Source organism: Dendrobates tinctorius, unplaced genomic scaffold (genome assembly GCF_039654945.1).
Source record: "Dendrobates tinctorius isolate UK_male_01 unplaced genomic scaffold, ASM3965494v1 ptg000003l, whole genome shotgun sequence".
NCBI classification, from domain to species: Eukaryota; Metazoa; Chordata; class Amphibia; order Anura; family Dendrobatidae; genus Dendrobates; species Dendrobates tinctorius.
In genome coordinates this window covers 99,480,675-99,503,838 of record NW_027361671.1, presented here as the reverse complement: position 1 = coordinate 99,503,838, position 23,164 = coordinate 99,480,675, and the positions used below count along the sequence as shown (strand labels likewise).

The window sequence follows — 23,164 nt, the reverse complement described above, 5'->3', positions numbered from 1 at the left end:
TCACTTGCGTTTGTCCTTGCTTTTTGTGAAGGCTAATTCTCCAATAAAACCAGACATAAACCCATTCTCCAATATATGTACCAAAATTAAGGCAGCACTCCCTTCAAATAGAAAATGTGAAAATTGTAATAGCCCATAGTGACGGCACTTTACATTTTTCTATTTTGAGACTGTTGACTTCATTTTTGTACGTAGATAGATAATAATCTTTATTTTTTATATAGCGCTAACATTCTGCAGCGCTTTACAGTTTGCACACATTATCATCACTGTCCCCGATGGGGCTCACAATCTAAATTCCCTATCAGTATGTCTTTGGAATTTGGAAGGAAACCCACGCAAACACAGGGAGAACATACAAACTCCTTGCTGATCTTGTCCTTGGTGGGAATCGAACCCAGGACTCCAGCGCTGCAAGGCTGAAGTGCTAACCACTGAGTCACCGTGCTGCCCTAGATATGGGGTAGATAGATACGAGATAGGTAGGTAGACACTTGTGAGATTTACAATTAGTGCTTTGCATATGTAGTTTACTGTACATGTATTATCTTAAAATTAAAACATAACGTGATCCCCCTCTATTTTTGACAAACAGCAAAGGTAAAGCAGACAGCTGCGAGCTGATGGAGAAGCTGGATCTCCCTGAGGGTAGCGGGAGCCAGCAACGATGAGGAGTTATAGTCACTACCTAGCGCCTATGAATAGCCATCACTTTACTGCTACTCACAGTTGCTAGAGACTATGGTGGAATTCATGGAAACATTTTGGGTAATATACTGTTGAACGAAGGAGACTCGTTTTGTTTTTTTGGGTCTTATGTTTTTCAGGTATCCTTTTCTGGACTACTTTCGATTTGTTGGATTACGGTGGACCTGCATGAGATTTTTTTTTTTCTCAAACTGGTGAAGGAGGGATATTCTTTATTCAAATAAAGTATTTTCTGTGTTATTTTTTTTTTAATTACCGGATTAATCATGGGGGTGTCTGATAGACACCTCTCCAATACTAACCCCAGGGTTTGATGGCAGCTGTGATTTTTGACAAAACACAGCTTTTATCCACCCCAACTACCATTACCTCGATTAGACTGGGAAGGGCCCAATAATCATGGACCTTCCCACTCTGATAATATAAGCCCGCAGCTATCTGCTTTATCTTGGCTGGTTATCAAAATAGGGGCAACCCAACATCATTTTTTAAAATTTATTAGGTTAAACCAGGCTAAAAACACCAGTGCAAGTGCATTTACAACTCATGTGCATTTTTTAAACTGCGGATTTACCGCTTCTATTGCAAGTCTATGGAGAAATTCTGCACAAAAGATGGAGAATTCCCGCAAGAGAAAATTACATGCTGCAGCTCAAACTCGCAGTGCAGGTATTACACAGCGTAAAAAAGAAGCACAGTGCGCATACAGATTAGAAAGCTGTCAGCCAAACAAAGCTTCCAAGGACCATCTCTCCAAGACATAGAAGCACTCAATTGGTTGCGTACTCCTGTCTTCTCTGTGAGAAAGCCACCAAAAGACATCTCTTCCAGCGACCTCACCAGAACGTTGCGATCGTCAGTCCGAAATCGAGCTTACTCAATTGATATGTCCAACGACAAGCACTTAGCTGGCACCCCCATTCACATTAGCGTGTCAGTGGAGCTTATCAATATTGGCGGGAGCGACAGACATTCATCTAGTGTGTAAGGGAGGGGCTTTCGTTTATAAACCACAGTACAAAAAATGGCGAGAATACTCCATATTCCATACCGTTAACAGGAGGTGCTTGCACTTAATGACATTAAAATCACATCTAGTATTACCTGATGTCCCTGTCTTGTTAATGACTGAGATGACAGGTTCACATTAAGGACTTTGTGACCTGAAAATACCATTACAATCCTAAGAGCTAACGAGATATTTCAATTCTGTCTGATCACCCGAGGTCAGATATGAAAACCTTCAATTATCTGCAGCTTCCATAACAAATACTGAAGGCTATTTAGCTTTCACAGACTAAATCACTGTTGGTTTAACTGAAGTTATTTCCCTCCAGCTAAAGTAGCGGAAGACAAGACAAATACTACGCGAGAAGCCATATGCAAAAAAGAAGTGTATGACATGGCCAATGCAAGATGAAGACATCTTCAGCTTGAATAAGGGCTCATTGACACATCAGTGTTTCGTGTACGAGTGCGCCCCATGTTATATACGGATAGCACTTGTACCTGTGATGGTCTATGGGGCTGTTCATACGTCATTGTTTGTGAGTCCATGGAAAAAAATTGGACAATGCCATCTGACTGCTGACAATTTTTCACTGGACTGTTAAGTAGGAGAAATTGGAGACTGTTTTTTTTCTAACCACATGAGAAAAAAAAAAATGATGAAAACCGCACCAAACTCATGGAGTTTAACTTTTCTCGTTTGAGAAAAAAACCCTGATGTTTGAATGAGGCTTAAAGGGTATTCCCAATATGTAGTAGGAGTAATAATATTTATATTAGCAAATACCTCCAATTAGAAATGTAGTATAGTTCTGATTCGCTATGTCACTTACACCATGTGTAGGGCATTGCAGTAGGTTAGGTATCAATGGTTACGACCACTAACAACTGTCACGATATGTGTGGTCGTAGCCATGGATACATAAGCTACTGCAAAGTCCTGCACATGGGGTAAGTGACCAAGAAGAACTATGTTACATTTCTAATTGGAGGTATTTGCTAATATTAGTATTATGAACCCTACTATATATTGGGATAGGTTATTGGAGACACCCCTTTTCAGTGTATTGGAGCTGATCACAACATTTGGCCACCTAAAGTTTATAATTTATATACTAGAGATGGTTAGCATTATTACCAAGAGAGAAACTTCAGATGTTTTCTTTCAGGACTTTTGTTTTCCTTCTTTCATGAACTTTTTAGGCCTCAAAATAATTTAACATTATGGCGTTTAAATAGGTTTTCTACTAGTTTCACCACCTTTCATATGTCCCAACTATTCCTAATAAACATTTTTCTAATATACTCCTATTACCTGCCATGCTACTATAAACTCATCTCTTTGTGGGTGTTGTAGTCTTCTGTTGTGATTCTGGCTCTGCTACTTCCAATAAGTAAACCAGAATCATACAAACTGAGCATGACACGTCTCAGTGAGTGACAGCAGAGTGAGCACGCATGCTCGGTGCAGATTTCACTCTTCCCTGCTTGGATCCTGCTAATGCTTTGGAGTGCTGTGCCTTCAGCTGATGTGGGGAAGGTGACTTGACGGACAGACGTGACTGGCAGTAGGAGGGGACGGTTTGTGCAGGAGAGACGGAGATTGACAGGATAGAAGGGTGACAGCTAGGAAAGGTGGATAGGAGGGTGCAGTACTGGGAAATGACCACAAGATGGCAGAGTAGTTGAGGACTGAACATCAGCTTATGGCTCAAGATATGGGGGGGCGGGGAGATAGGAGCCCGGGAGGGGAATTCCCCTGTTAGAGGGGATAAATAGGAGGCGGGGCTCTAGAGGAGTCTAGTCCCAGGATGAGCTCAGAAGACAGGGAAGAGAGAAGAGCTCGGCCAGGGGACGGACAGAGAAGAGACAGTCAGGGGGGGGTGGCCCTGACCCGACGGACCGCAGGACAAGTGAGGCCCCGGGGGGTACCGATTGGACGACGACCTTGGACAGGTGAAGCGCTGGGGGTAGATTGGTCTAGGACAGCCCCCAGTGAAAGATCCGCGAGGTGCGTTACTGCGACTGGAACGAAGGTGCAGGTACCCGGGCCTGGAGACAGTGTGAAGAAGCTGCGGTGCGTGTTTGGGGGTCGTCAAGAGGACGACGAATAAGCTCGGAACTGTTACACGTGAAATCTGTCTCCGCCTCGTCCTTGAGTCGCCTGGTGTCTGCAGTGTCCGAACAGGGTAAGCAGCGTACCACCCCCCAGCCCGGCCCCCTACCACATTGACAAGCGCTGCGATGTGCTGCTTATTAGAAAGCAATTCATAGGGTTTGTCAGCTGAGAGGACGGCTCTGCAAAGCTTTGGAAGAGTCTGTCTGCACCACACACTACTGAGCTCAGGCTTCACTCTGCCTTCTGCTTGGATCCTGCTGAAGCTTTGAAGTTCCGTCCGTTCACCTAACAAGCCCTGTAATTTGCTTTCTAGTAACAAGCAGCGCATCACAGATAGTTATCATTACTTGAGTTTGCATATGGTGTTTGGTAGTGATGAGCGAGCATGCTCGTGTCCTAATCAAGTATTTTGGCGTGCTCACAAAATATGCTCGTGTTGCCACCGCTGAATGTCTCGTGGCTGTTTGACAGCCATAACATATGCAGGGATTACCTGTTTGTTAGGCAATTCCTGCATGTGTTGCGGCTGTCGAATAGTAATGGGACATGCAGCCGGGGAGGGGGGGGGGCTCAAGCATATTTTTCCCCGTAGCCGCATGTTTGTTAGACAGCCGCAATTCATGCGGGGATTGCCTGAAATCCAGGCAATCACCACGGTTTGTGGCTGTCTAACAGCAGCAAAACATATGGCCAAGGGGAGTCGAACATTTCACTTGAGCACCCATGATATTTGGTGCATACCTGAGCACCCTAGGAAAAGTCAAGTAACGAGAACTTGCACTAATCGCAGCGTTTGTCAGCTGAAGACACGGCACTACAAAGCATCAGCAGGACCCAGGCAGAGGAAAGTCAAGTGTGATCTGATCATGCATGCTCAGACTGTGCTCACAGAGGTAGCCCCGACCCCACCAATGACGTGAGCTACTCAGTTCGACTGATTTTGTTTCCTAGATTGGAGTCAGAATCACAACAGAAGCATTCATCACCCACCCAGAGATGACCTTACAAGGCAGGTAATAGAAGTAGAATAGAAAAATGATTATTAGGAAGAGTTAAAAGACATATGAAAGGGAGTGAAGTTACAAGTGGAGAAAAAAAACATCTTTAACCCGTTCACAACCTAGGATGTATAGATACGTCCAAGGTTGCGTCCCTGCATTTGATGCGGGCTCAGTCACTGAGCCCACATCTTTCCCTGCACATGACAGCTAATTTGATCAACTGTCATGTGCATTTAACAACGGGTGGATTAGCGATCCACTTGTAGCTAAGTTAAATGCCGCTGTCAATCTCTGACAGTGGCATTAAACACACGTGATTAGAAGCACGTCAAAAGACTCGCCCCATCGATTCCCATCACATGATCGCGGGGTGCCGATGGGTTGTCATGACAGCCATTGTAAATCTTTGAACGTGGCCAGCATTTGTAGGAGATCATGGTTTATGCTACACACAGCAGGGCTGAAGTGCTGCTATGTGTAGCACGGGCAATCAAATGATCACAGCTTCAAGCCTTCTAAGGAAACGATTAAAGCAAGTAAAATGTAAAAAAAAAAAAAGTTCAAACCACCCCTTTTGCGCCACGGGTCCCGTGGAAGCGCTAGAGCAGCGCGAAACGGCCGTTGTCAGCTTGTGAACACTCTTGCCAGTCTACTCTGACCTGACATGTAACTACATGTCAATAAAGGAGCTATATTTCATCCTGTCGAGTGCGACCTTTTTCTTCATATGGATTCAAAACATCGTATCTACCGCAAAATGGTGTCAATAAAAACATCAGCTCGGGGCGCAAAAAATAAGCCCTCAACCAGCCCCAGATCATAAAAATTGGAGACGCTACGGGTCTCGGGAAAAAGGCGCCATTTACTTTTTTTTTTTCACCACTTAAAAGAAAACCTATACATGTTTGATATCTAGGTTTTCATATTAACCTGGGGAATCGTGGTCAGTTTCAGCATTTAGTTAACATGGTTTAAAAAAAATCAGTTGTAGAACTGCACTTTTTCTTTGCACAGCACTTGGAATTTTGTTCCTTTTTTTTTTTCCTGTTTTATAGTAGACCAGGCCTGGGCAAACTGCGGCCTGCGGGCCACATCCGGCCCCCTGAGTGTTTCTGTGCGGCCCACTGACACGCACAGCCAGAGGGGGTCAAGATTTAGGTGTCTGATCTTTCTCAGAAGCCATTATAGCCCCGCCCCATCTTCTCATTGGTGGATGCGGGCTGCTCAGTTCCTGGCTTGCAGAGAGCTGGTGAAACCTGTGCAGGAGGCAGAGCGGTCAGGACAGGAAGGAATCAGGGACTACAACACCCATCTGCTGCAGATAATGGGCAAGTAGTTTCTAAGAGGAGCCCAGATAACACCTGGGAGGCAGCATCATGTGTCTGCTGTGCTATGTAGGTCATAGCACCTGCGCTGCCTCCTTTCACACTGTAATGAAAGTTGTGAGGCTGCAGTTCATGTTCAGGGAGAGCAGCTTTTTAGTAGCCACTAAATCTCACTGGCTCTTCCTAGCAGCTTATAGGACATAAAACACTGGGGCAGAGTATTCCTACTGAATATGGGGTCCAGCAGTGAAGTGCCCCCCACCTCACCTCCACTACATGCAGCCTGCAGATGGGATATTCTATGTGCTCTCTAAGCTGCTCTTGTGCCTCCTCACCTCTGTATGTGAGACTTAACCCTTACCTCCCAGCTGTTGCTGTTGTATATCCTGTGCAGGAGGGGTAAGGGTTAAGTCCCCCATAGTGCTCCCCCTTGTGATCTGTGGCTTATCATATCCACTCCATAGACTGCAGTAAGGATTTCTCACCCCCTGCCTGTCAGCTCCTGCCTATATGTGATGTGGATCTCTGCATGTGGCTTAAGGCCCCATCACACATAGCAATCACGCAAGCGAGATCACTGCTGAGTCACAAGTTTTGTGACACAACAGCAATCTCACCAGCGAGACCGCTGTGTGTGACAGCGATCAGTGACCGGCCCCCTGCCGGTATCGCTGATCGCTGCAAGAAACCTCTGGACATTTCTTTCGTCGCTGATCTCCCGCTGGCCAGCACGTATCGCTGCGTGTGACAGGCGGGAGTCCAGCGATCAGCTGGTAACTAACGTACACATCGGGTATCCAAGCGACGTGCGTTCCTTAGATACCCGATGTGTACGTTACCAGCGCGCTGATGCAGGGAGCTGGTAACTAACGTACACATCGGGTATCTAAGGGACGCACGTCCCTTGGATACCCAATGTGTATGTTAGTTACCAGCTCCCTGCATCAGCGCGCTGGTAACTAACGAACACAGCGACGCTGCGTGCTCGGCGTCGCTGTGCTGATAGCTGGTGAAGCTGTCTGTGTGACAGCTCACCAGCGATCACATAGCGACTTACCAGCGATCCTGACACGTTGATATCGTTGTCGGGATCGCTGGTAAGTTGCTATGTGTGGCTCCAGCAATAGAGGTGAGAAAATATCATTTTTCCAATGTTCCGCCTGTTGAAGTCTATGGGTGTGCAAAAATAAAAACATTGGATCACATATGAATCAACCATATAGCATCTGATTTTTACAATTACATTTCCATTACTAACACAGGACGTTGTATTTCTTTTAAATTTTATTCACTTCTGATGTCGAAAAATGGTTGCCATACAGATGACAATACAGATGGAAAGACATCTTTTTCTGGATGAAAATCATGTTTTTTTTATACGCTCATGTAAACTTCATCACATAAGCAACTGCTTTTTATAAAGTGATGAAATGAATATTATGCAGAATTAAAGGGTGATCCGAAACCAAAGGTGACTTTCATACTAAATTTAATTCAATAATCTAATCACTTTAATATATTTCAGTTTCTTTTCCAAAGATTTTATTTGGATTTTAAAATAACAGGCAAGAATAGGGAGTAAGGGCAGGAGAGGAAGGAGGGGGGGGAGAGGATAGGGATGGGAAGGGAAAGAAAAAAAAGGAGGGACATAGGTAAAATAACAATGCAACAATATAACAATATAACAAGAGTGATATTACACTTATAGGGTAATATATTTCAGTTTCTACCTTTGCCTCTCCACTCTAACTTCCTGTCTGCTTGTGGGGTTTTTTTTGTTTTTTTTTAACTTCCAGTGACTTTTTTTGAGAATCCCAGTGCATTTTGGCGTACTCACACAGGACATCAAGAGGCAGAGGCTGTGGTCACTGCCACAGCTGCTTTCCCCACCATGAAAAGAAGTGTCATCTGTTTCAGAGACTGGACTGGTCCCTGCCAGGTCATCTCTTCTCCTCAGAGCCAGCAAAGGAGCGCACTGTCACTATGCATTCAAAGGAATATAGCACAGGGAGCTCCTACTGAGTATGCATCAGCATTTACGTACAACGCATTATCAGGTGAGCAGGACTAGCCGAGCCTCCAAAACAGACATCACTGATGGCGCCCAATTTCAGAGGCTGTGGCAGTGATCACTAATTCGACTATCCCAGCATGCACTGGTGAATCTCAAACAAAATGTCATGGGATGTTAAAAAAGAAAAAAAAAAAAAAAAAAGACAGAAGTCAGAATGTTGAGGGTACGTTAGGGAATTTTTCATTGAAGTATATTAGAAAGTATATATACATTTAATATGAAATTCACCTTTGGTTTTGGACCGCCCCTTTAAGTTCAGTTGATTGGTTCGGCCCTCCACAGCAGTGCCAGTTTCTCATGTGGCCCCTTGAGAAAATTAATTGCCCACCCCTGCAGTAGACTATATGGGAAAATCAATGCTGTCATTAAAAACTACAACTCATCCTGCAAAAAAAAAAAAAAACAACCAAGCCCTCATAAGGCCATATTAACGGAAAAATGAAAAGTTATGGCACTGGGAAGGAAGGGAGCAAAAAATTTAAGCGCAAAAATGGAAAAAAATTGCAAGGTGGTGAAGGGGTTAATATTTACACTAGTGGTAGTGCGAGTAGTTTTTCTTCTTTATTCAGTTTTTTTTTTTGCACTTCTCGAAAAAAAAAACCAAACACATAAGGATACAGGAAATGCCTTTTTATAGGGGTTTTGAGTATGTGCTCCAAAATCTGTGTGTGAACAGTACACAGGCTAAAGCTTCCTTCACGTTCATTTTTTTTCCTGCATATTTTTGGTTTAAAGAGGCAATTCCATGAAATTTGTTATGCCCTAAACCTGTATGTAATGTAATGTGCATTAATATATTTACCGATCACCATCTTCCCCCGATTTCCAGCGCTGCTCTGGTCGTTTTCTCACTGAAATTCTGACTTGGTGGATCACACAGACGAGTCTAAAAACTGCTGTCACGTAAGGAGGAGCAACGGAATGGCACTGGAAACCGGAGACCGATATGTATATTAACGCACTTACACTACTTTATATACACATTTACACGGGTTTAGGGCATAAAACATTTCATGGGTGAACGTCTTTACAGTCAATGGAGATGGAACAAACAAAAACCTATAGCAAAAGCAAACAAGCCTTAAATATACAGATTGCCCCCATACATACAACAGAAAATGCACAACATAAAAACCACTGTCTATGTGCATTCATTTGGAATGCTTCCCTTATAGAGAGGAGGAAATACATTTGCAAGACCCCGAGGTCCAGCGGCGATGTCAGTACTCTGTGATCGTCAGATTAGAGCCCTGAAACCAGGGCTGTGGAGTCGGAGCTCATTTTGATGGAGTCGGTATAAAATGGACCGACTCCTAAAATATATAATAAATTGGGTACAGTAATCCAATGCAGAATGTGTTGAATATTTTTTCATAGGAATTTGGGAAAGATATGAAATGTCCTATAAATGGCTATTCTATTCCTGATCTAAGGCTACATTCACACAAGAACAGGTTCTTGCTATTGTAACGGACAATGCTTCAAACATAAGTACAATTAAACTGATGAGAGTAATGAACAACAGCTAGAAGAAAATGTAGGATTCAGTGTGTTTGAGATGGAAGGCCCCAGTGCTGTTCATGTAACTAAGGCCTGTTTCACACATACGTTTTTTGTGTCAGTAGTCATCCGCCAAAAAGGCGGAGAACGGATCCGTAGCCGTGGAAACACCAACGGGAGCCATCGGACCGTTGGTGCGCCAGGATCCGCCGATGAGGGAACGTTAAAGGAACAGCGCTGAAATAAAAATACCACCAATGTCGCGGGAAGAGGCCGGGCTATCGCGGGAAGAGGCCGGGCTATCGCGGGAAGAGGCCGGGCTATCGCGGAAATGTCAGCGGCAAATGGCCGTGATGAAGATGTCGAGTCGCCGCAATGTCGTTTGGGATAGCGGCAGTCACGCGGTGAGGAGAGAGAGAAAGAGAATTTTGTCCAGCAGCGACATTGGATTCAGGGTTAAATCTGTAGCGAAAGGCAAAAATGCAGATCCGGCCGCCAAAAAAACGTTGCATTGTCTGGCCTGTGATGTCAGCGGATGCCAAAATTTTGGCGGACCCGCAGAAATACGGATGGGACGGACAACCATCAGTCAAAATCCGCCAATAATGCAAGTCAATGGGGAAAAAAACGGATCCGCCAAGAAAAATGGCGGATCCGTTTTTTTTTTGCAAAACGGCGGATTTTGACTGATGGTGAAAAACTGATGTGTGAAACAGGCCTGAGGAACAAACAGATATTACAACAGAAGAACAGCAAAATTATACTTTAGAAATAGATGATCTTGTTGAAGGTGCTTCAAAACACTTTCATATTCATCACATGCACTGTGTTGTGGACACTCTGCAGCTGGCAATAAGAGATAGTCTGCAAGAGGGACACACTGGAAATCTGATTGGAAAAGTGAGGAAATTGGTTATTGCCGCCAGAACCCCTAAAATTGATTCCATCTTGAAGAGACGTGCTGGGAAAGGGGCAATTGTCGATCAAGCCACTCGGTGGGGCAGCACTTATTTAATGATTGAGAGATTGCTTGAACTAAAACCGTTTCTTATAGATATGAAGAACCCTCATGTAACCCTAAATGAAGGTCAATGGACACAGGTGGCTGAATTGAAGGAATTGCTTAATCACCCATTTACCGTGACTAAAAAATTACAAGCTGAGGATTTAACTCCTGGCATTTTCATAAGGGAGTGGAAGAACTTGCTATTTTGCCTGTCCCAAAGAGGAGTTTTAATAGCAGATGGCATTTCTGCTTCAATGAAACACAGCTATTGGAAAATAATTTTTTTCTGGCAGCTGTTTATGTGGACCCAAGTCATCGTATACTGGTTGAGGATTAACAGCTTACTAAAGGAAAAGAAGCTCTGACTGAGGTAGCAGTTAGAATGAGTGGCCTACAGGAGGCCTGCCAGGCGCAAGAGGACTTGGGTCCTGACAGCGCTACTGCTGCTATATCTTCATCCTCATCAGATGAGGTGATTGGCTTTGACAAGAATTTAGATGACATGGAGCAGGCAAAGCGTGGCGCAAGGAAAAAGATTTCACTCCGTCTCCTATAGCAAGCAGATTGACCATATTTCAGCAAAATGTTTCACTTGCTCTCAAAGAAATAGAACAATTCAACCGTTCATCAAAACTGACTGTGCATGAGGCAATTCCTTTATACCCGGAAATTGTTAGAGATGTTGCCCATGTGGTTACGGCTTTGCCTCCATCCCAAGTTAGTGTAGAGGTTCTGTAGCATTAAAATTATTAGGTCAGATTTGAGGTCATCTATGAAGGAGGATCTGATGGAGGCAATTCTATTTCTTAGAACAAATTCATAGACTGCACAAATGTTATTTAGTATGTTTTTGTTGAAAACTGTTTTTTGCCAATTACATAGTTTATTACAGGGGTCCCCAACCGCCGGTCCGCAGCCCAGCACCGGGCCGCTGCAGTGCCCTTGCCGGTCCGCGGACACAAGGGGAGCCAGGGGCGGTCAGTGGCGTAGCGGGGGCAGGGGTGGCGCGCAGCAGTTCTTAGCGGCGTGTGTAGCGGCGGCAGGGAGCGAACCAAGCAGCTTCGCTGCCTGGAAGAGGGAATAGCAGGAGCGGAGCTGCAAGGACCCGTCCACTGCGTCCAGCTTCCTGCCTGCCGCCCGCGCTTCCTGTCTCTGACTGACACAGAGAGGAGCGCGCGGCCGCTGCTGTGTCAGAGCGAGGAAGCGCGGGCGGCGGGCAGGTGAGAGGTGGTGTGTGTGTGTGTGTGTGTGTGTGTGTGTGTGTGTGTGTGTGTGTGTGTGTGTGTGTGTGTGTATGTATGTATGTATGTATGTATGTATGTATGTGTGTGTGTGTGTGTGTGTGTGTGTGTGTAGCCTGGCCCTGGAGGAGATGGGGACATGAGGAGAAGGCCATGAGGGGAGTGATGGAGAGACAGCAGTGATGGGGAGAAGGGAGTGATGGGGTGAAGGCAATGATGGAGAGACGGCAGTGATGGGGTGAAGGCAATGATGGAGAGACGGCAGTGATGGGGTGAAGGCAATGATGGAGAGACATCAGTGATGGGGTGGGGTGAAGGCAATGATGGAGAGACATCAGTGATGGGGTGAAGGCAATGATGGAGAGACATCAGTGATGGGGTGAAGGCAATGATGGGGAGACGGCAGTGATGGGGTGAAGGCAATGATGGAGAGACGGCAGTGATGGGGTGAAGGCAATGATGGGGTGAAGGCGATGGAGAGACGGCAGTGATGGGGTGAAGGCAATGATGGGGAGAAGGGAGTGATGGGGTGAAGGCAATGATGGGGAGAAGGGAGTGATGGGGTGAAGGCAATGATGGAGAGACGGCAGTGATGGGGTGAAGGCAATGATGGAGAGACGGCAGTGATGGGGTGAAGGCAATGATGGAGAGACGGCAGTGATGGGGTGAAGGCAATGATGGGGAGACATCAGTGATGGGGTGAAGGCAATGATGGGGAGACGGCAGTGATGGGGTGAAGGCAATGATGGAGAGACATCAGTGATGGGGTGAAGGCAATGATGGAGAGACGGCAGTGATGGGGTGAAGGCAATGATGGGGAGACATCAGTGATTGGGTGAAGGCAATGATGGAGAGACATCAGTGATGGGGTGAAGGCAATGATGGAGAGACGGCAGTGATGGGGTGAAGGCAATGATGGGGAGAAGGGAGTGATGGGGTGAAGGCAATGATGGGGAGAGGGGAGTGATGGGGTGAAGGCAATGATGGGGTGAAGGCAATGATGGAGATACGGCAGTGATGGGGTGAAGGCAATGATGGAGAGACATCAGTGATGGGGTGAAGGCAATGATGGAGAGACATCAGTGATGGGGTGAAGGCAATGATGGAGAGACGGCAGTGATGGGGTGAAGGCAATGATGGGGAGAGGGGAGTAATGGGGTGAAGGCAATGATGGGGTGAAGGCAATGATGGAGAGACGGCAGTGATGGGGTGAAGGCAATGATGGGGAGAAGGGAGTGATGGGGTGAAGGCAATGATGGGGAGAAGGGAGTGATGGGGTGAAGGCAATGATGGAGAGACGGCAGTGATGGGGTGAAGGCAATGATGGAGAGACGGCAGTGATGGGGTGAAGGCAATGATGGGGAGACATCAGTGATGGGGTGAAGGCAATGATGGAGAGACATCAGTGATGGGGTGAAGGCAATGATGGGGAGACGGCAGTGATGGGGAGACGGCAGTGATGGGGTGAAGGCAATGATGGAGAGACATCAGTGATGGGGTGAAGGCAATGATGGAGAGACAGCAGTGATGGGGTGAAGGCAATGATGGGGAGATGGGGTGAAGGCAATGATGGGGAGAGGGCAGTGATGGGGTGAAGGCAATGATGGAGAGACAGCAGTGATGGGGTGAAGGCAATGATGGGGAGAAGGGAGTGATGGGGTGAAGGCAATGATGGGGAGAGGGGAGTGATGGGGAGAAGGGGATGATGGAGCACTCATTCAAAACCTATGGTGAGTTGAGTCACATTATAAATGTTATTTAATTATAAGTATGCACTGCTACACTACAACCATGTCCATAGCCCCGCCCCTTTATGACCAAAGCCCCGCCCCTGCCATACCTCCATCCCCGCCCTGCCGGGCCATGGAAGAATGGTCTCGCTTGAAACCGGTCCCTGGTGCAAAAAAGGTTGGGGACCACTGGTTTATTACATAGTGATATATATATATATATATATATATATATATATATATATATATATATATATATATATAAAACACACACACACACACACACACACACACACACACACATATATATATATATATTATGTGTGTATGTAATCGATATTACATATTTACAATTCATTATAATTTTTTGTGTTCCAAAGTTGTATTCCAATAAATATATATTATGTTCCATCTAAATATCTTGATTACTGTATCATAAAAATGATTAAATGTCTGATGTTCACATTGTACTACAATAAATTTTTCACTTACATATAAGTAATATATGTGGGAGTCGGAGTCGTGGAGTCAGAGTCGGTGTAAGGGAAATTGAGGAGTCGGAGTCACAGGTATGGCTTACCGACTCCACAGCCCTGCCTGAAACCGCCTTCTATCTGCTGGCACCTCCCTGATTTGTAGCCCAGGTGTGACCCATGTGTAACATGGTGTTGGGGAAGCCAATAAATGGGGGGCAGGTTACTGTGCTCTCATCTGGTGGGCACAAACTAATAGCAGCTGGACCAAGGTCCACCAATTCGATCTGTTAACCTCTACTTACAAGTTTGATACATGTAGGAATTTCCCCATTAGTTAAGAGCACATTTTTGACTGATGAGTCCTTGGTCTGCCCAACACTTAAATCCTTTGATCCTATAACATACAAAGCTTGTTTTATATGTGCGCTCTACACACGGCTTCAAATGTTATTAATGTAATTGAATTAAGGGGTTGTCCGGTTTAAATAAATATCCACATTTTAGGAGACCAAAACACTGTTTCAGGAAGAATTATTACTTGCTGCTGTAAAAAAAAACAAAACATTAAATATGGATGACAAATGGGTGAAAAAAAAATGTTGTCAAGCGTTTTCTGGATGAAACTGACAATGTATTCTACATTCCTGTGAACGTGGCCTTAAGGGTCAGAGTGTCATACCCCGACCTTTTATTATGTATACATTTCACATAACCCCTTTTCCATACTATTGGGAGGAATTTCCTTTATATTATTAATATTTTACTCTCGTCATCTGTCAAGCTCTCATAATAAAGGTATTGCAACAGTGGGATAATTTGGGTCCAACTGGGCCAAGTTTATGTATGGACAAAGTCAAAACATCCCCTAAGACAATCCTACCTGTAATTTTGTTGTAACAGAGCTACTGAGGTAGACGAGCTACTAAACTCTTGAAATATTTGTAAATGCCTTTAACCATGCTCTCAAACTAAGAAAATAAATGGATGTCCTGTACTGTAAAGGCTCACGTAACACTGACAACTTATTACTGCCATCATGCTAACATTTTGAGAGTAGCGCATTTTAGTGCAGTTACCGACCTCATACTAACGTCTTGTGGATGGCGCATTGTATTTCTCATGAGGGCAGTAATTGACTAGGTACAGTGCACTACACAAACTGTTAGTATGATGCAGAAAATAAACCATTTGAAGTCTCATGATAATAGAGGTAAAAGTGACAGCGGTAGCAAGTTTGCAATATTTCTAATTGCAATACCACCATAAAATTGCATTTTCAGTGTCCGAATTCAGGTCAGATTTACCCATATTGAGATCATATGATTGCAAGCATTCTCTAGACACGGTATCCATCTATGCCTAAAGTTATAGGTCACCAATACATGGAAGCTATTATCGTTGTACAAATTTTTTCTCTCTCGTTTACAAGCTAGAAAAACTTGCTGCGAACAATCAAGTGCAAAGGAAGGGAATCTGAGCATCCCTTCCCATACTTGGGGGTCCATAGCTGGGGGTCCTGCTCGGCCCTTATTCACATTGAGGTCATTTTTGACACCTTGTAAGATTTTAATACTAGAAATTAGGACTGTTCCGATTAAGTACACCTTGTCGCAGTGGGATGGCTTTTACACTTTTTTTTCTTTGAGCAAAAAGTGTTTACCAAGTACCCCATCTTATTCATTTAAATATTACTTATTTAGATGCATTATTGCCTGTTACTTACAGCCGGGTATATGCTCATTTTGTTTCTCTTAGGTTTCGACAGTTATAGGTCATCAATACTTGGAAGGTTTTATCATTGTGCAATATTTGTCTTCCTCGTTTACAAGCTAAAAAAAAACATGCTCCAAACAAGCTAGTGCAAAGGACGGACAAAAAAAAATTAAATTTAACAAGTCGTAACTCCAGTTCTCCCAACCACAAATGCTTCCACTTTAATTTCTTACAATCTGTATTTTGAAGATTTTTTCCCATCGTTCGCAATTTTCAAACCCATAAAATTATGCATTTGAAAAGCAAAAATTCAGTCAGCCATACACAGTGCGTATTACATAGGGATTTATTTTAAAAATACTCTTGTCAACCACCTAGGATCACTAACAAAATGTGTTTGTAATATAGGGCAAAATCCCGATTGCCAGGCTCTCTGAACCCTTACATACAGTGTGTGAAAACAGGTAAAAGATTAGCGAAAGTCTGTAACTCACCCGGCAACCCAAATCAAAACCTATTCCTTTCATGCTGGTTGTTTTATCTGCACGTAGGGCCGAGATTAGCGTTTCATCACATACATGTTTGTCTGTATGCATATGTGTATGTACATAATTATATACTATACAAATATACATACCCACATATAGATTTATATAAATATACACCAGCACTCGGATAGTGACAGGGTTGCATAAATAAGCATACAAAATGTTGTAATATCGTTAGCAAAATGGAGATAGCCTCTTCAGATCCTGAAGAATGGTGAAATGGTCTTCTGCCATAGAAAGCAAAGGAACACAGGTTTGACATTTCAAAGTACCTGAACGACTGGGAAAAATTGCTCGTTTTGTTGAGATGGCTCAAACTAGACCAGGCTCAAAAGCTTTTAATAATTTATGCCTTACGACTTAGATGTAGTATTGTATCAATGGGGTAGACTGCTCTTCTGGTCTTTAAATGGCTAACAATATGCTTAAAGTCCCCCATATCCATTAGATAGCCATCAACTGAACAACTATTCTATTGACAGCCACCTCCTTAGGAATCCCCCATATACAAAATGCGCTTGGCAGAGCTCTATTGAGCGCTCCTATGCTCTCTTTTGAGAAAGACGCTGCCAGTGTTAGTTGGCGGCAGCTTATCACCCAGAATACAAAAGGATTGGCTACTGGAAATTCGGAAGATCCCGCCAATAGTTGGCAGGTTCGCCTGACTTTAATGTTTATGGGGATCTTTAGATGAAATAAGTGGCTTATTGAGAGAGTCAATTGTCTCAATCCCACACTTGGCAGCCATTTTCAAGCCCATGTTCCAGATGATGTGTACAACATTGAATGGTCTGAGCAGTGACAAAAAAGAAATTAAACTTTTAAGCTCTTGAAACATCATTTCATATAATTTAAAAACCTACTAGGAAGGGGGAAAGGCGGCCATTTTGCAAACCACACAGTTCATGTTTAGGTGAAGAAATTGATGTAATAAAAGATAAATAGAAAAAAGGAATTTAATTAAGCATCCCCCCCAAAAAAAAAAAAAAAAATATAAATAAAATTTATCTAGCGATGGGAAATAACGATTGGGATTCAGCCAATTACTATTGCTGCATGTATAGAGTCATGTTCGCATGAAGGGGGAAAAGAAAGTATGAAAAATTAATTACTGAAAGATCATGAGCATGTATAAAAAGTGGTCAGGTGCAGGCCACAGCTGCTGCTTTATGTACAATAATTTAAACCAAATTGTATAAATTTCATTCACGACTTAAAAAAAAAAAAAATCAGATTGTTGAAGTCCTTCATGCACGTTCTTGGGAAGTTCTGGATTAGGATGACCGCCAGAAAGCTCAACAATGTTTCGAAAGACAGTTCTTATTCACATTCTAGAGTTTTAGTTTCTTTATTGTTTCGAGTCTCTTCCGCAAGAGATCGCCCACCTCTTGCAATGAGTGCACGTAGCTGTTCTGAACCTTGTCTGAGGACAACTTTGTAAACTTCTTTTCTTCCTGAATAAGAAAACAAAAATAAATACAGATTTTTTTGAAAGAAAAAAGTTGATGGTAAGTTACACAAAAGGAGATGTTTATTGTGCAGCTCAGGCTACAAATGTGCAGTGGCCGTTACTAGTTTAGACATTCAACCAGACTTTAAGGTCATTTCATCTTGAACAACCCCAGTGTCTGATCTCGGGCATCTTGTGGTTCTATGTCACTGCTGAAAGGTCCTGTGCATAACGCCCACGAGACAACTACTGGCCAAGATCAACTGCGGCCATAATCTAAATATGCCAACATAACGGCAGGACAAGTGTACTGCTGGAAAAAAGGTTGTTTTTAATAGATAACTGATCATAAGTAACATCCAATCAAAATGGAAGACAAATGCCATTGGAGCCATCAGATGCTTAGGATTTATGCCAAACATAAAATTATACTAAACAGGAGAGTTATACATCACACCCACGGTTATACACATCGAATACATATCCTGAAATTATACTTTCATGATTACTTTTCAGTTGATCACTAATCCTTCAAACCTGCACTAAACCATAAAAAAATCACGCCCAAGCGCATACTCCCATGACAGCATTTCTTGTCCGTGTGATATTCATTTTAAAAGTGGACCGGACCCATCCAATTTAATTAAGCTATTTTACAATTTTTTCCCTTTATCTAATACATACATAAAAACACATTTTAACATTTCCGATAAAATGGCCTTCAAGCAAATACCAGATAGGTATAAAAATACAGAGTGGTACAATGGGTGATCCTATACAGCTTCCCAAGGAGTAACCAGAGTATCCTTTGCTAATGCCCAAGAGCTCTTGATTTAGACAGAATGTGAAGTCATCCATGTCGGGAATACCCCAGCAATGGCAGAACTGCCAGAACACTTACAGAAGGAGGAACCATTCTCCAGGGTCCAGGATTTCCTGGCTAAAACATCTGCAACTAATCTGTACCCAGGATGTAGATTGCAAAAAGATGGTACATGCCGTTTTGCTCAATGGAGAATTATGGATGTTTTCCGGATAGCCAAAGGGGCTACTGTCTCCTGGATAGTTCAAGTAGGCCACCTCTAACGAGATGTCAGTCTGGGCCAGATGGCCTTGGAAAAGGGGAGACGAATGAAAGAAAGAGGTAAGACTCTTCTGAGTTGCAGGAAGTTGAGTGAAGCCTCTTCTTGTGACCAGAGGTTTTGAGTGGTGTGGAAAGAGAACACCGCTCCCTAGCCCGCCAAAGAAAGTCTTAGTTACTCACCGGTTAACGGTATTTTTCGGAGTCCATGACAGCACCACCTGAGAGAGGGGATCCGCCCTTTAGGAACAGGAAACCTACAGATACAAAAAGGGTGGCACCTCTCCCACGCATCAGTTGGATTACAGAGCACAAGAGGACTTCCAAGGTTAATGCATGATTTATGTACAGTATTCTTTACAATTATAACTTTTATCACCAGTGAGCATATACAAGAAAAAAGACGTGCACACCCCAATTAAACTATAAGGGAGGGAATATACGGGTGCTGTCATGGACTCCGAAAAATACCGTTAACCGGTGAGTAACTAAGACTTTATTCAGTCGTCCATGACAGCACCACCTGAGAGATTTACAGAGAGTAATATCAGCTTTAGGGAGGGACTACAGCCTGCAGCACCCTTATACCAAAAGAGAGGTCTGTGGAAGCACCCAGGTCTAGCCTATAATGACTATAAAAGGTGCTCGGAGAGGACCAAGTGGCCGCCTTACATATCTGGTCGATGGAGACTTCTGATCTTTCGGCCCATGAGGTTGCCATTGCCCTGGTGGAATGCGCCCTCAGCTTTCCGGGTGGCGACCTGCCCTTTGATGTGTATGCTATTGCAATCGCCTCTCTAATCCATCTGGCTAGTGTATTTTTTGATGCTCTACAACCTTTCCTGGGGCCTTGATGAGAGATAAATAGGGCATTATCTTTCTTCCAGGGATCGGTGACTGACAGATATTCTATGAGGCCTCTATTGAGATCCAGGGTGTGTAGTTTCCTTTCTTTTTCGTTAGTTGGATTAGGGAGGAAGGATGGCAGAACTATCTCCTGTGTCCTATGGAAACTAGAAACTACCTTTGGCAAGTACGCTGGATCAGGTCTAAGTATTACCCTATCCTCTTTAAACTGTAAATAAGGAGGACACCTAGATAAGGCCTGAATATCGCTTATTCTGCGAGCTGATGTTAGAACTACCAGGAAGGCTACCTTGAGGGACAGGTTTTTTAGGGAAGCCGACGAGATAGGTTCGAATGGAGTCTCTGTCATAGCAGTGAGGACTAGGTTCAAGTCCCACGGCATAAACCTATCCTTCATTATTGGCCTGGATCTACCTGCTGCCTTAATGAATCTGCTTATCCAATAATTACCAGCAATGTTACAGCTAAACAGAGCCCCCAAGGCTGACACTTGTACTTTAAGGGTACTGGTAGAGAGTCCCATGTCTAGACCTTTTTGTAGGAACTCTAATATCTGCATTATAGGTGCTGAATCCCCAGCGATTACTTCTGAGTTTTGAAGGAATTTTTTCCAAATTCTAACGTAAATTTTTGTGGTAATGATTTTCCTACTCTTAAGTAGGGTGTTAATTAGGTCTGCGGAGAAACCCTTCTCTTCTAATAATGACCGTTCAAACTCCACGCCGTCAGATGAAGGCCAGCCACCTGAGGATGGAAGACTGGGCCCTGGGACAGGAGATCCGGGATGTCCGGCAGAACCCAAGGATCGGACACCGACATGGTCCTGAGGCATGAGAACCATGCTCTCCTGGGCCAAAATGGAGCGATGACTATAACCCTCGCTCTGTCTTTCCTGATTTTCCTCATCACCAGGGGTAGAAGAGATAGGGGAGGGAAGGCGTAGGCTAGTTTGAAGTCCCAGTTTATCAGGAAGGCATCTACCGCCAGAGGATTTTCTCTGGGATTCAGGGAGCAGAATTGTTTCAATTGCGTGTTGTCTCTGGTGGCGAATAGGTCTACCTCTGGATATCCCCACTTTTGAACAATCAGATTGAATATGGAGGTGTTTAAAGACCATTCCCCTTGCTTTAGCCGATTGCGGCTTAAAAAGTCTGCCGTGATGTTGTCTTTTCCTTTTATATGCAATGTTGTTAAAGATAGGAAGTATTGTTCTGCTAGATGGAACAACAGCTCTGCTACAAACATCAGGGGTCTGGAACGGGTCCCGCCTTGGTGATTGATGTATGCCACTGTGACCCGATTGTCGGAGAACACTCGCACGTGATGGCCCTGTAGGTACACAAGGAGCTTTTTAGCTGCCTGTTCTACCGTTGTCAATTCTTTTAGGTTAGATGACATTCTTAACTGATGATGTTGCCACTGAGAGTTCCCGTTTTTTTTCCGCTACCCCCATGGTGGACCGTATAGCTTTCACTAATCTGTCCATCTGGTCTAAGGGGAAGCAGAACCGGCTAGAGTCTTCATCCGAGGAAGACGAGGAGGAGTCCGAGGAATTGTCCCCCTTCCCAGGGGCGACTGAGGCCTCCGAGCCTGAACCACTAGCCTCTCTTCTCCTAGAAGGTTCTCTTTGAGGTAAAGCTTTCATTTCTGCCCTGATCATGTCTCTCAGGTTTGAAGTGAAGTCAGGTGTCTCTTCCGCTACCTGCATAAACGGGGGAGAGTATAAGGGCCTGACAATCTACCCCTGGACTCCCTGTCCTTAATAACTCCTACCGTCTGCCGTATGCATGGCTGGCATAACTTTTTAGGGTGGCCATCTGGTAGGGGGGAACTACAGAGGGCACATTCCCTGTGTTTCTGTTTTCCCGTAACCTTCTTCCCCTGAAAAAGAACATAAGGGAACACTGCATCAGGAGATCTGCATTCACGGAGATCTCTTACCCATGCAGATGAGGCAGGTACCGGATCACGGAGGGAGGCAGGGGGGTCCTTTCTGGAGGAACTTTCGCGGCTCTGGTCGCTAGTTCGTCTCTGTTTCTTCTGCTGGCTACTCGTATTGGCCTGTTTCTGCGGCCGCTCCTGCGCCTCGTCCTGCTGGACTAAGGGGGCTTCCGACGTATCCATTGCTGGGGCCTTCAGAAGCACCCCAGCGGCGTCCCCATCTGCCTTATATGGCCTCCTGTCCGGGTCAGCAGGCAACCTGCCATAGCACCACCCACCCGGCTTTGCGTTCCCTCCCCCATGCTCCGGGTCGCCGCGCGACCCCCGGACCGGCATGCACCCGCGGCGCGCGCCGGAGGTCGGCCGGCACCCGACTTCCGGTATCGGCGCTATCGCTCCGCCCCTTCCGCCGCGTCACTTCCGCCGCTCACAGAGCCCTGCGGGAGCGCGCGCGAAGGAGCCGCGCAGCCCTGCCCGGAGTGCCAGCCCCCCCCCCCACGCCCGCCGCCATGAGCCCGGCCAGGGGACAGCACCGACCGGAAGGACCGGGCCTGGGGAAGCGCACCGGGGCATACATACCAGGTGCTGGCTTTGGAGACGGCATCCACCGGACCCCTGCTCCACCTGCTTCGTCCACTGCCGTGGTGACCTACCCGGCCCCACCGTGGCGCTTCCAGGGACCCCGCACTGACCGAGGTAGGAGACCCCCTCGCTACCTGGGTCGGTCAGCCGGCCTGGGTATTCAATGAAGATTCCATGACGGACGATCTGTAGAGAGTCCTGTCCTCTAGGAACAGGAAACCAACTGATGCGTGGGAGAGGTGCCACCCTTTTTGTATCTGTAGGTTTCCTGTTTCTAAAGGGCGGATCCCCTCTCTCAGGTGGTGCTGTCATGGACGACCGAATAAACTGTTGTATGTCGTCACTACCAGACCAGCCAATGAAGATAAAGGAAGGATTTTCTGTGGAGGAGGGCTGGTGCAGACAGCTAATGACAATTGCAAAAGGACCAAAAAAGGGCACCTGATGAAAAGGTTCAAGTTGAGCAACAACTTGTAGAAATGAGATAGAATAGCTCGCTGCAGTTGGAACGTGTGGTGCTTAAGGAACAGCTCAGAATACCAATTCCATCTTGCTCAGAACCCTCATGCAGAAGCAAACAGAATCTAGGTTCAAAACATGATTCACCCAGGACTGAATGACGCGTATGCACTAGGGCAGCCAGTGCCAGTGTCCAATTCATGCTGCCTGTGTAACGGACAGCATGAATCAGTTGTCAAGTTTGCTTTAAATATCCAAGGTTTAGAGGCCTTGGACTAAGCGGGCCAGGAGAACTTGAAGAATGTTCTCCTGGAATCCAAGTAATGGAAAGGCAA

General features: G+C 45.0%; 1 protein-coding gene across 3 annotated transcripts in view; it reads right to left on the bottom strand.

Annotated features, from left to right (window-relative positions):
* Nucleotides 1-16,229: 16,229 nt before the first annotated feature.
* The window catches only part of NAA25 (N-alpha-acetyltransferase 25, NatB auxiliary subunit), a 115,122-nt gene continuing 108,187 nt past the window's right edge, over nt 16,230-23,164 (bottom strand). For all 3 annotated transcript variants that reach the window (XM_073563482.1, XM_073563555.1, XM_073563614.1), the window contains exon 24: nt 16,230-17,903. In XM_073563482.1, the coding sequence (XP_073419583.1) occupies nt 17,781-17,903 (123 nt within the window). In that variant the 3' untranslated portion in view covers nt 16,230-17,780. The remainder of the gene's footprint in view (nt 17,904-23,164) is intronic.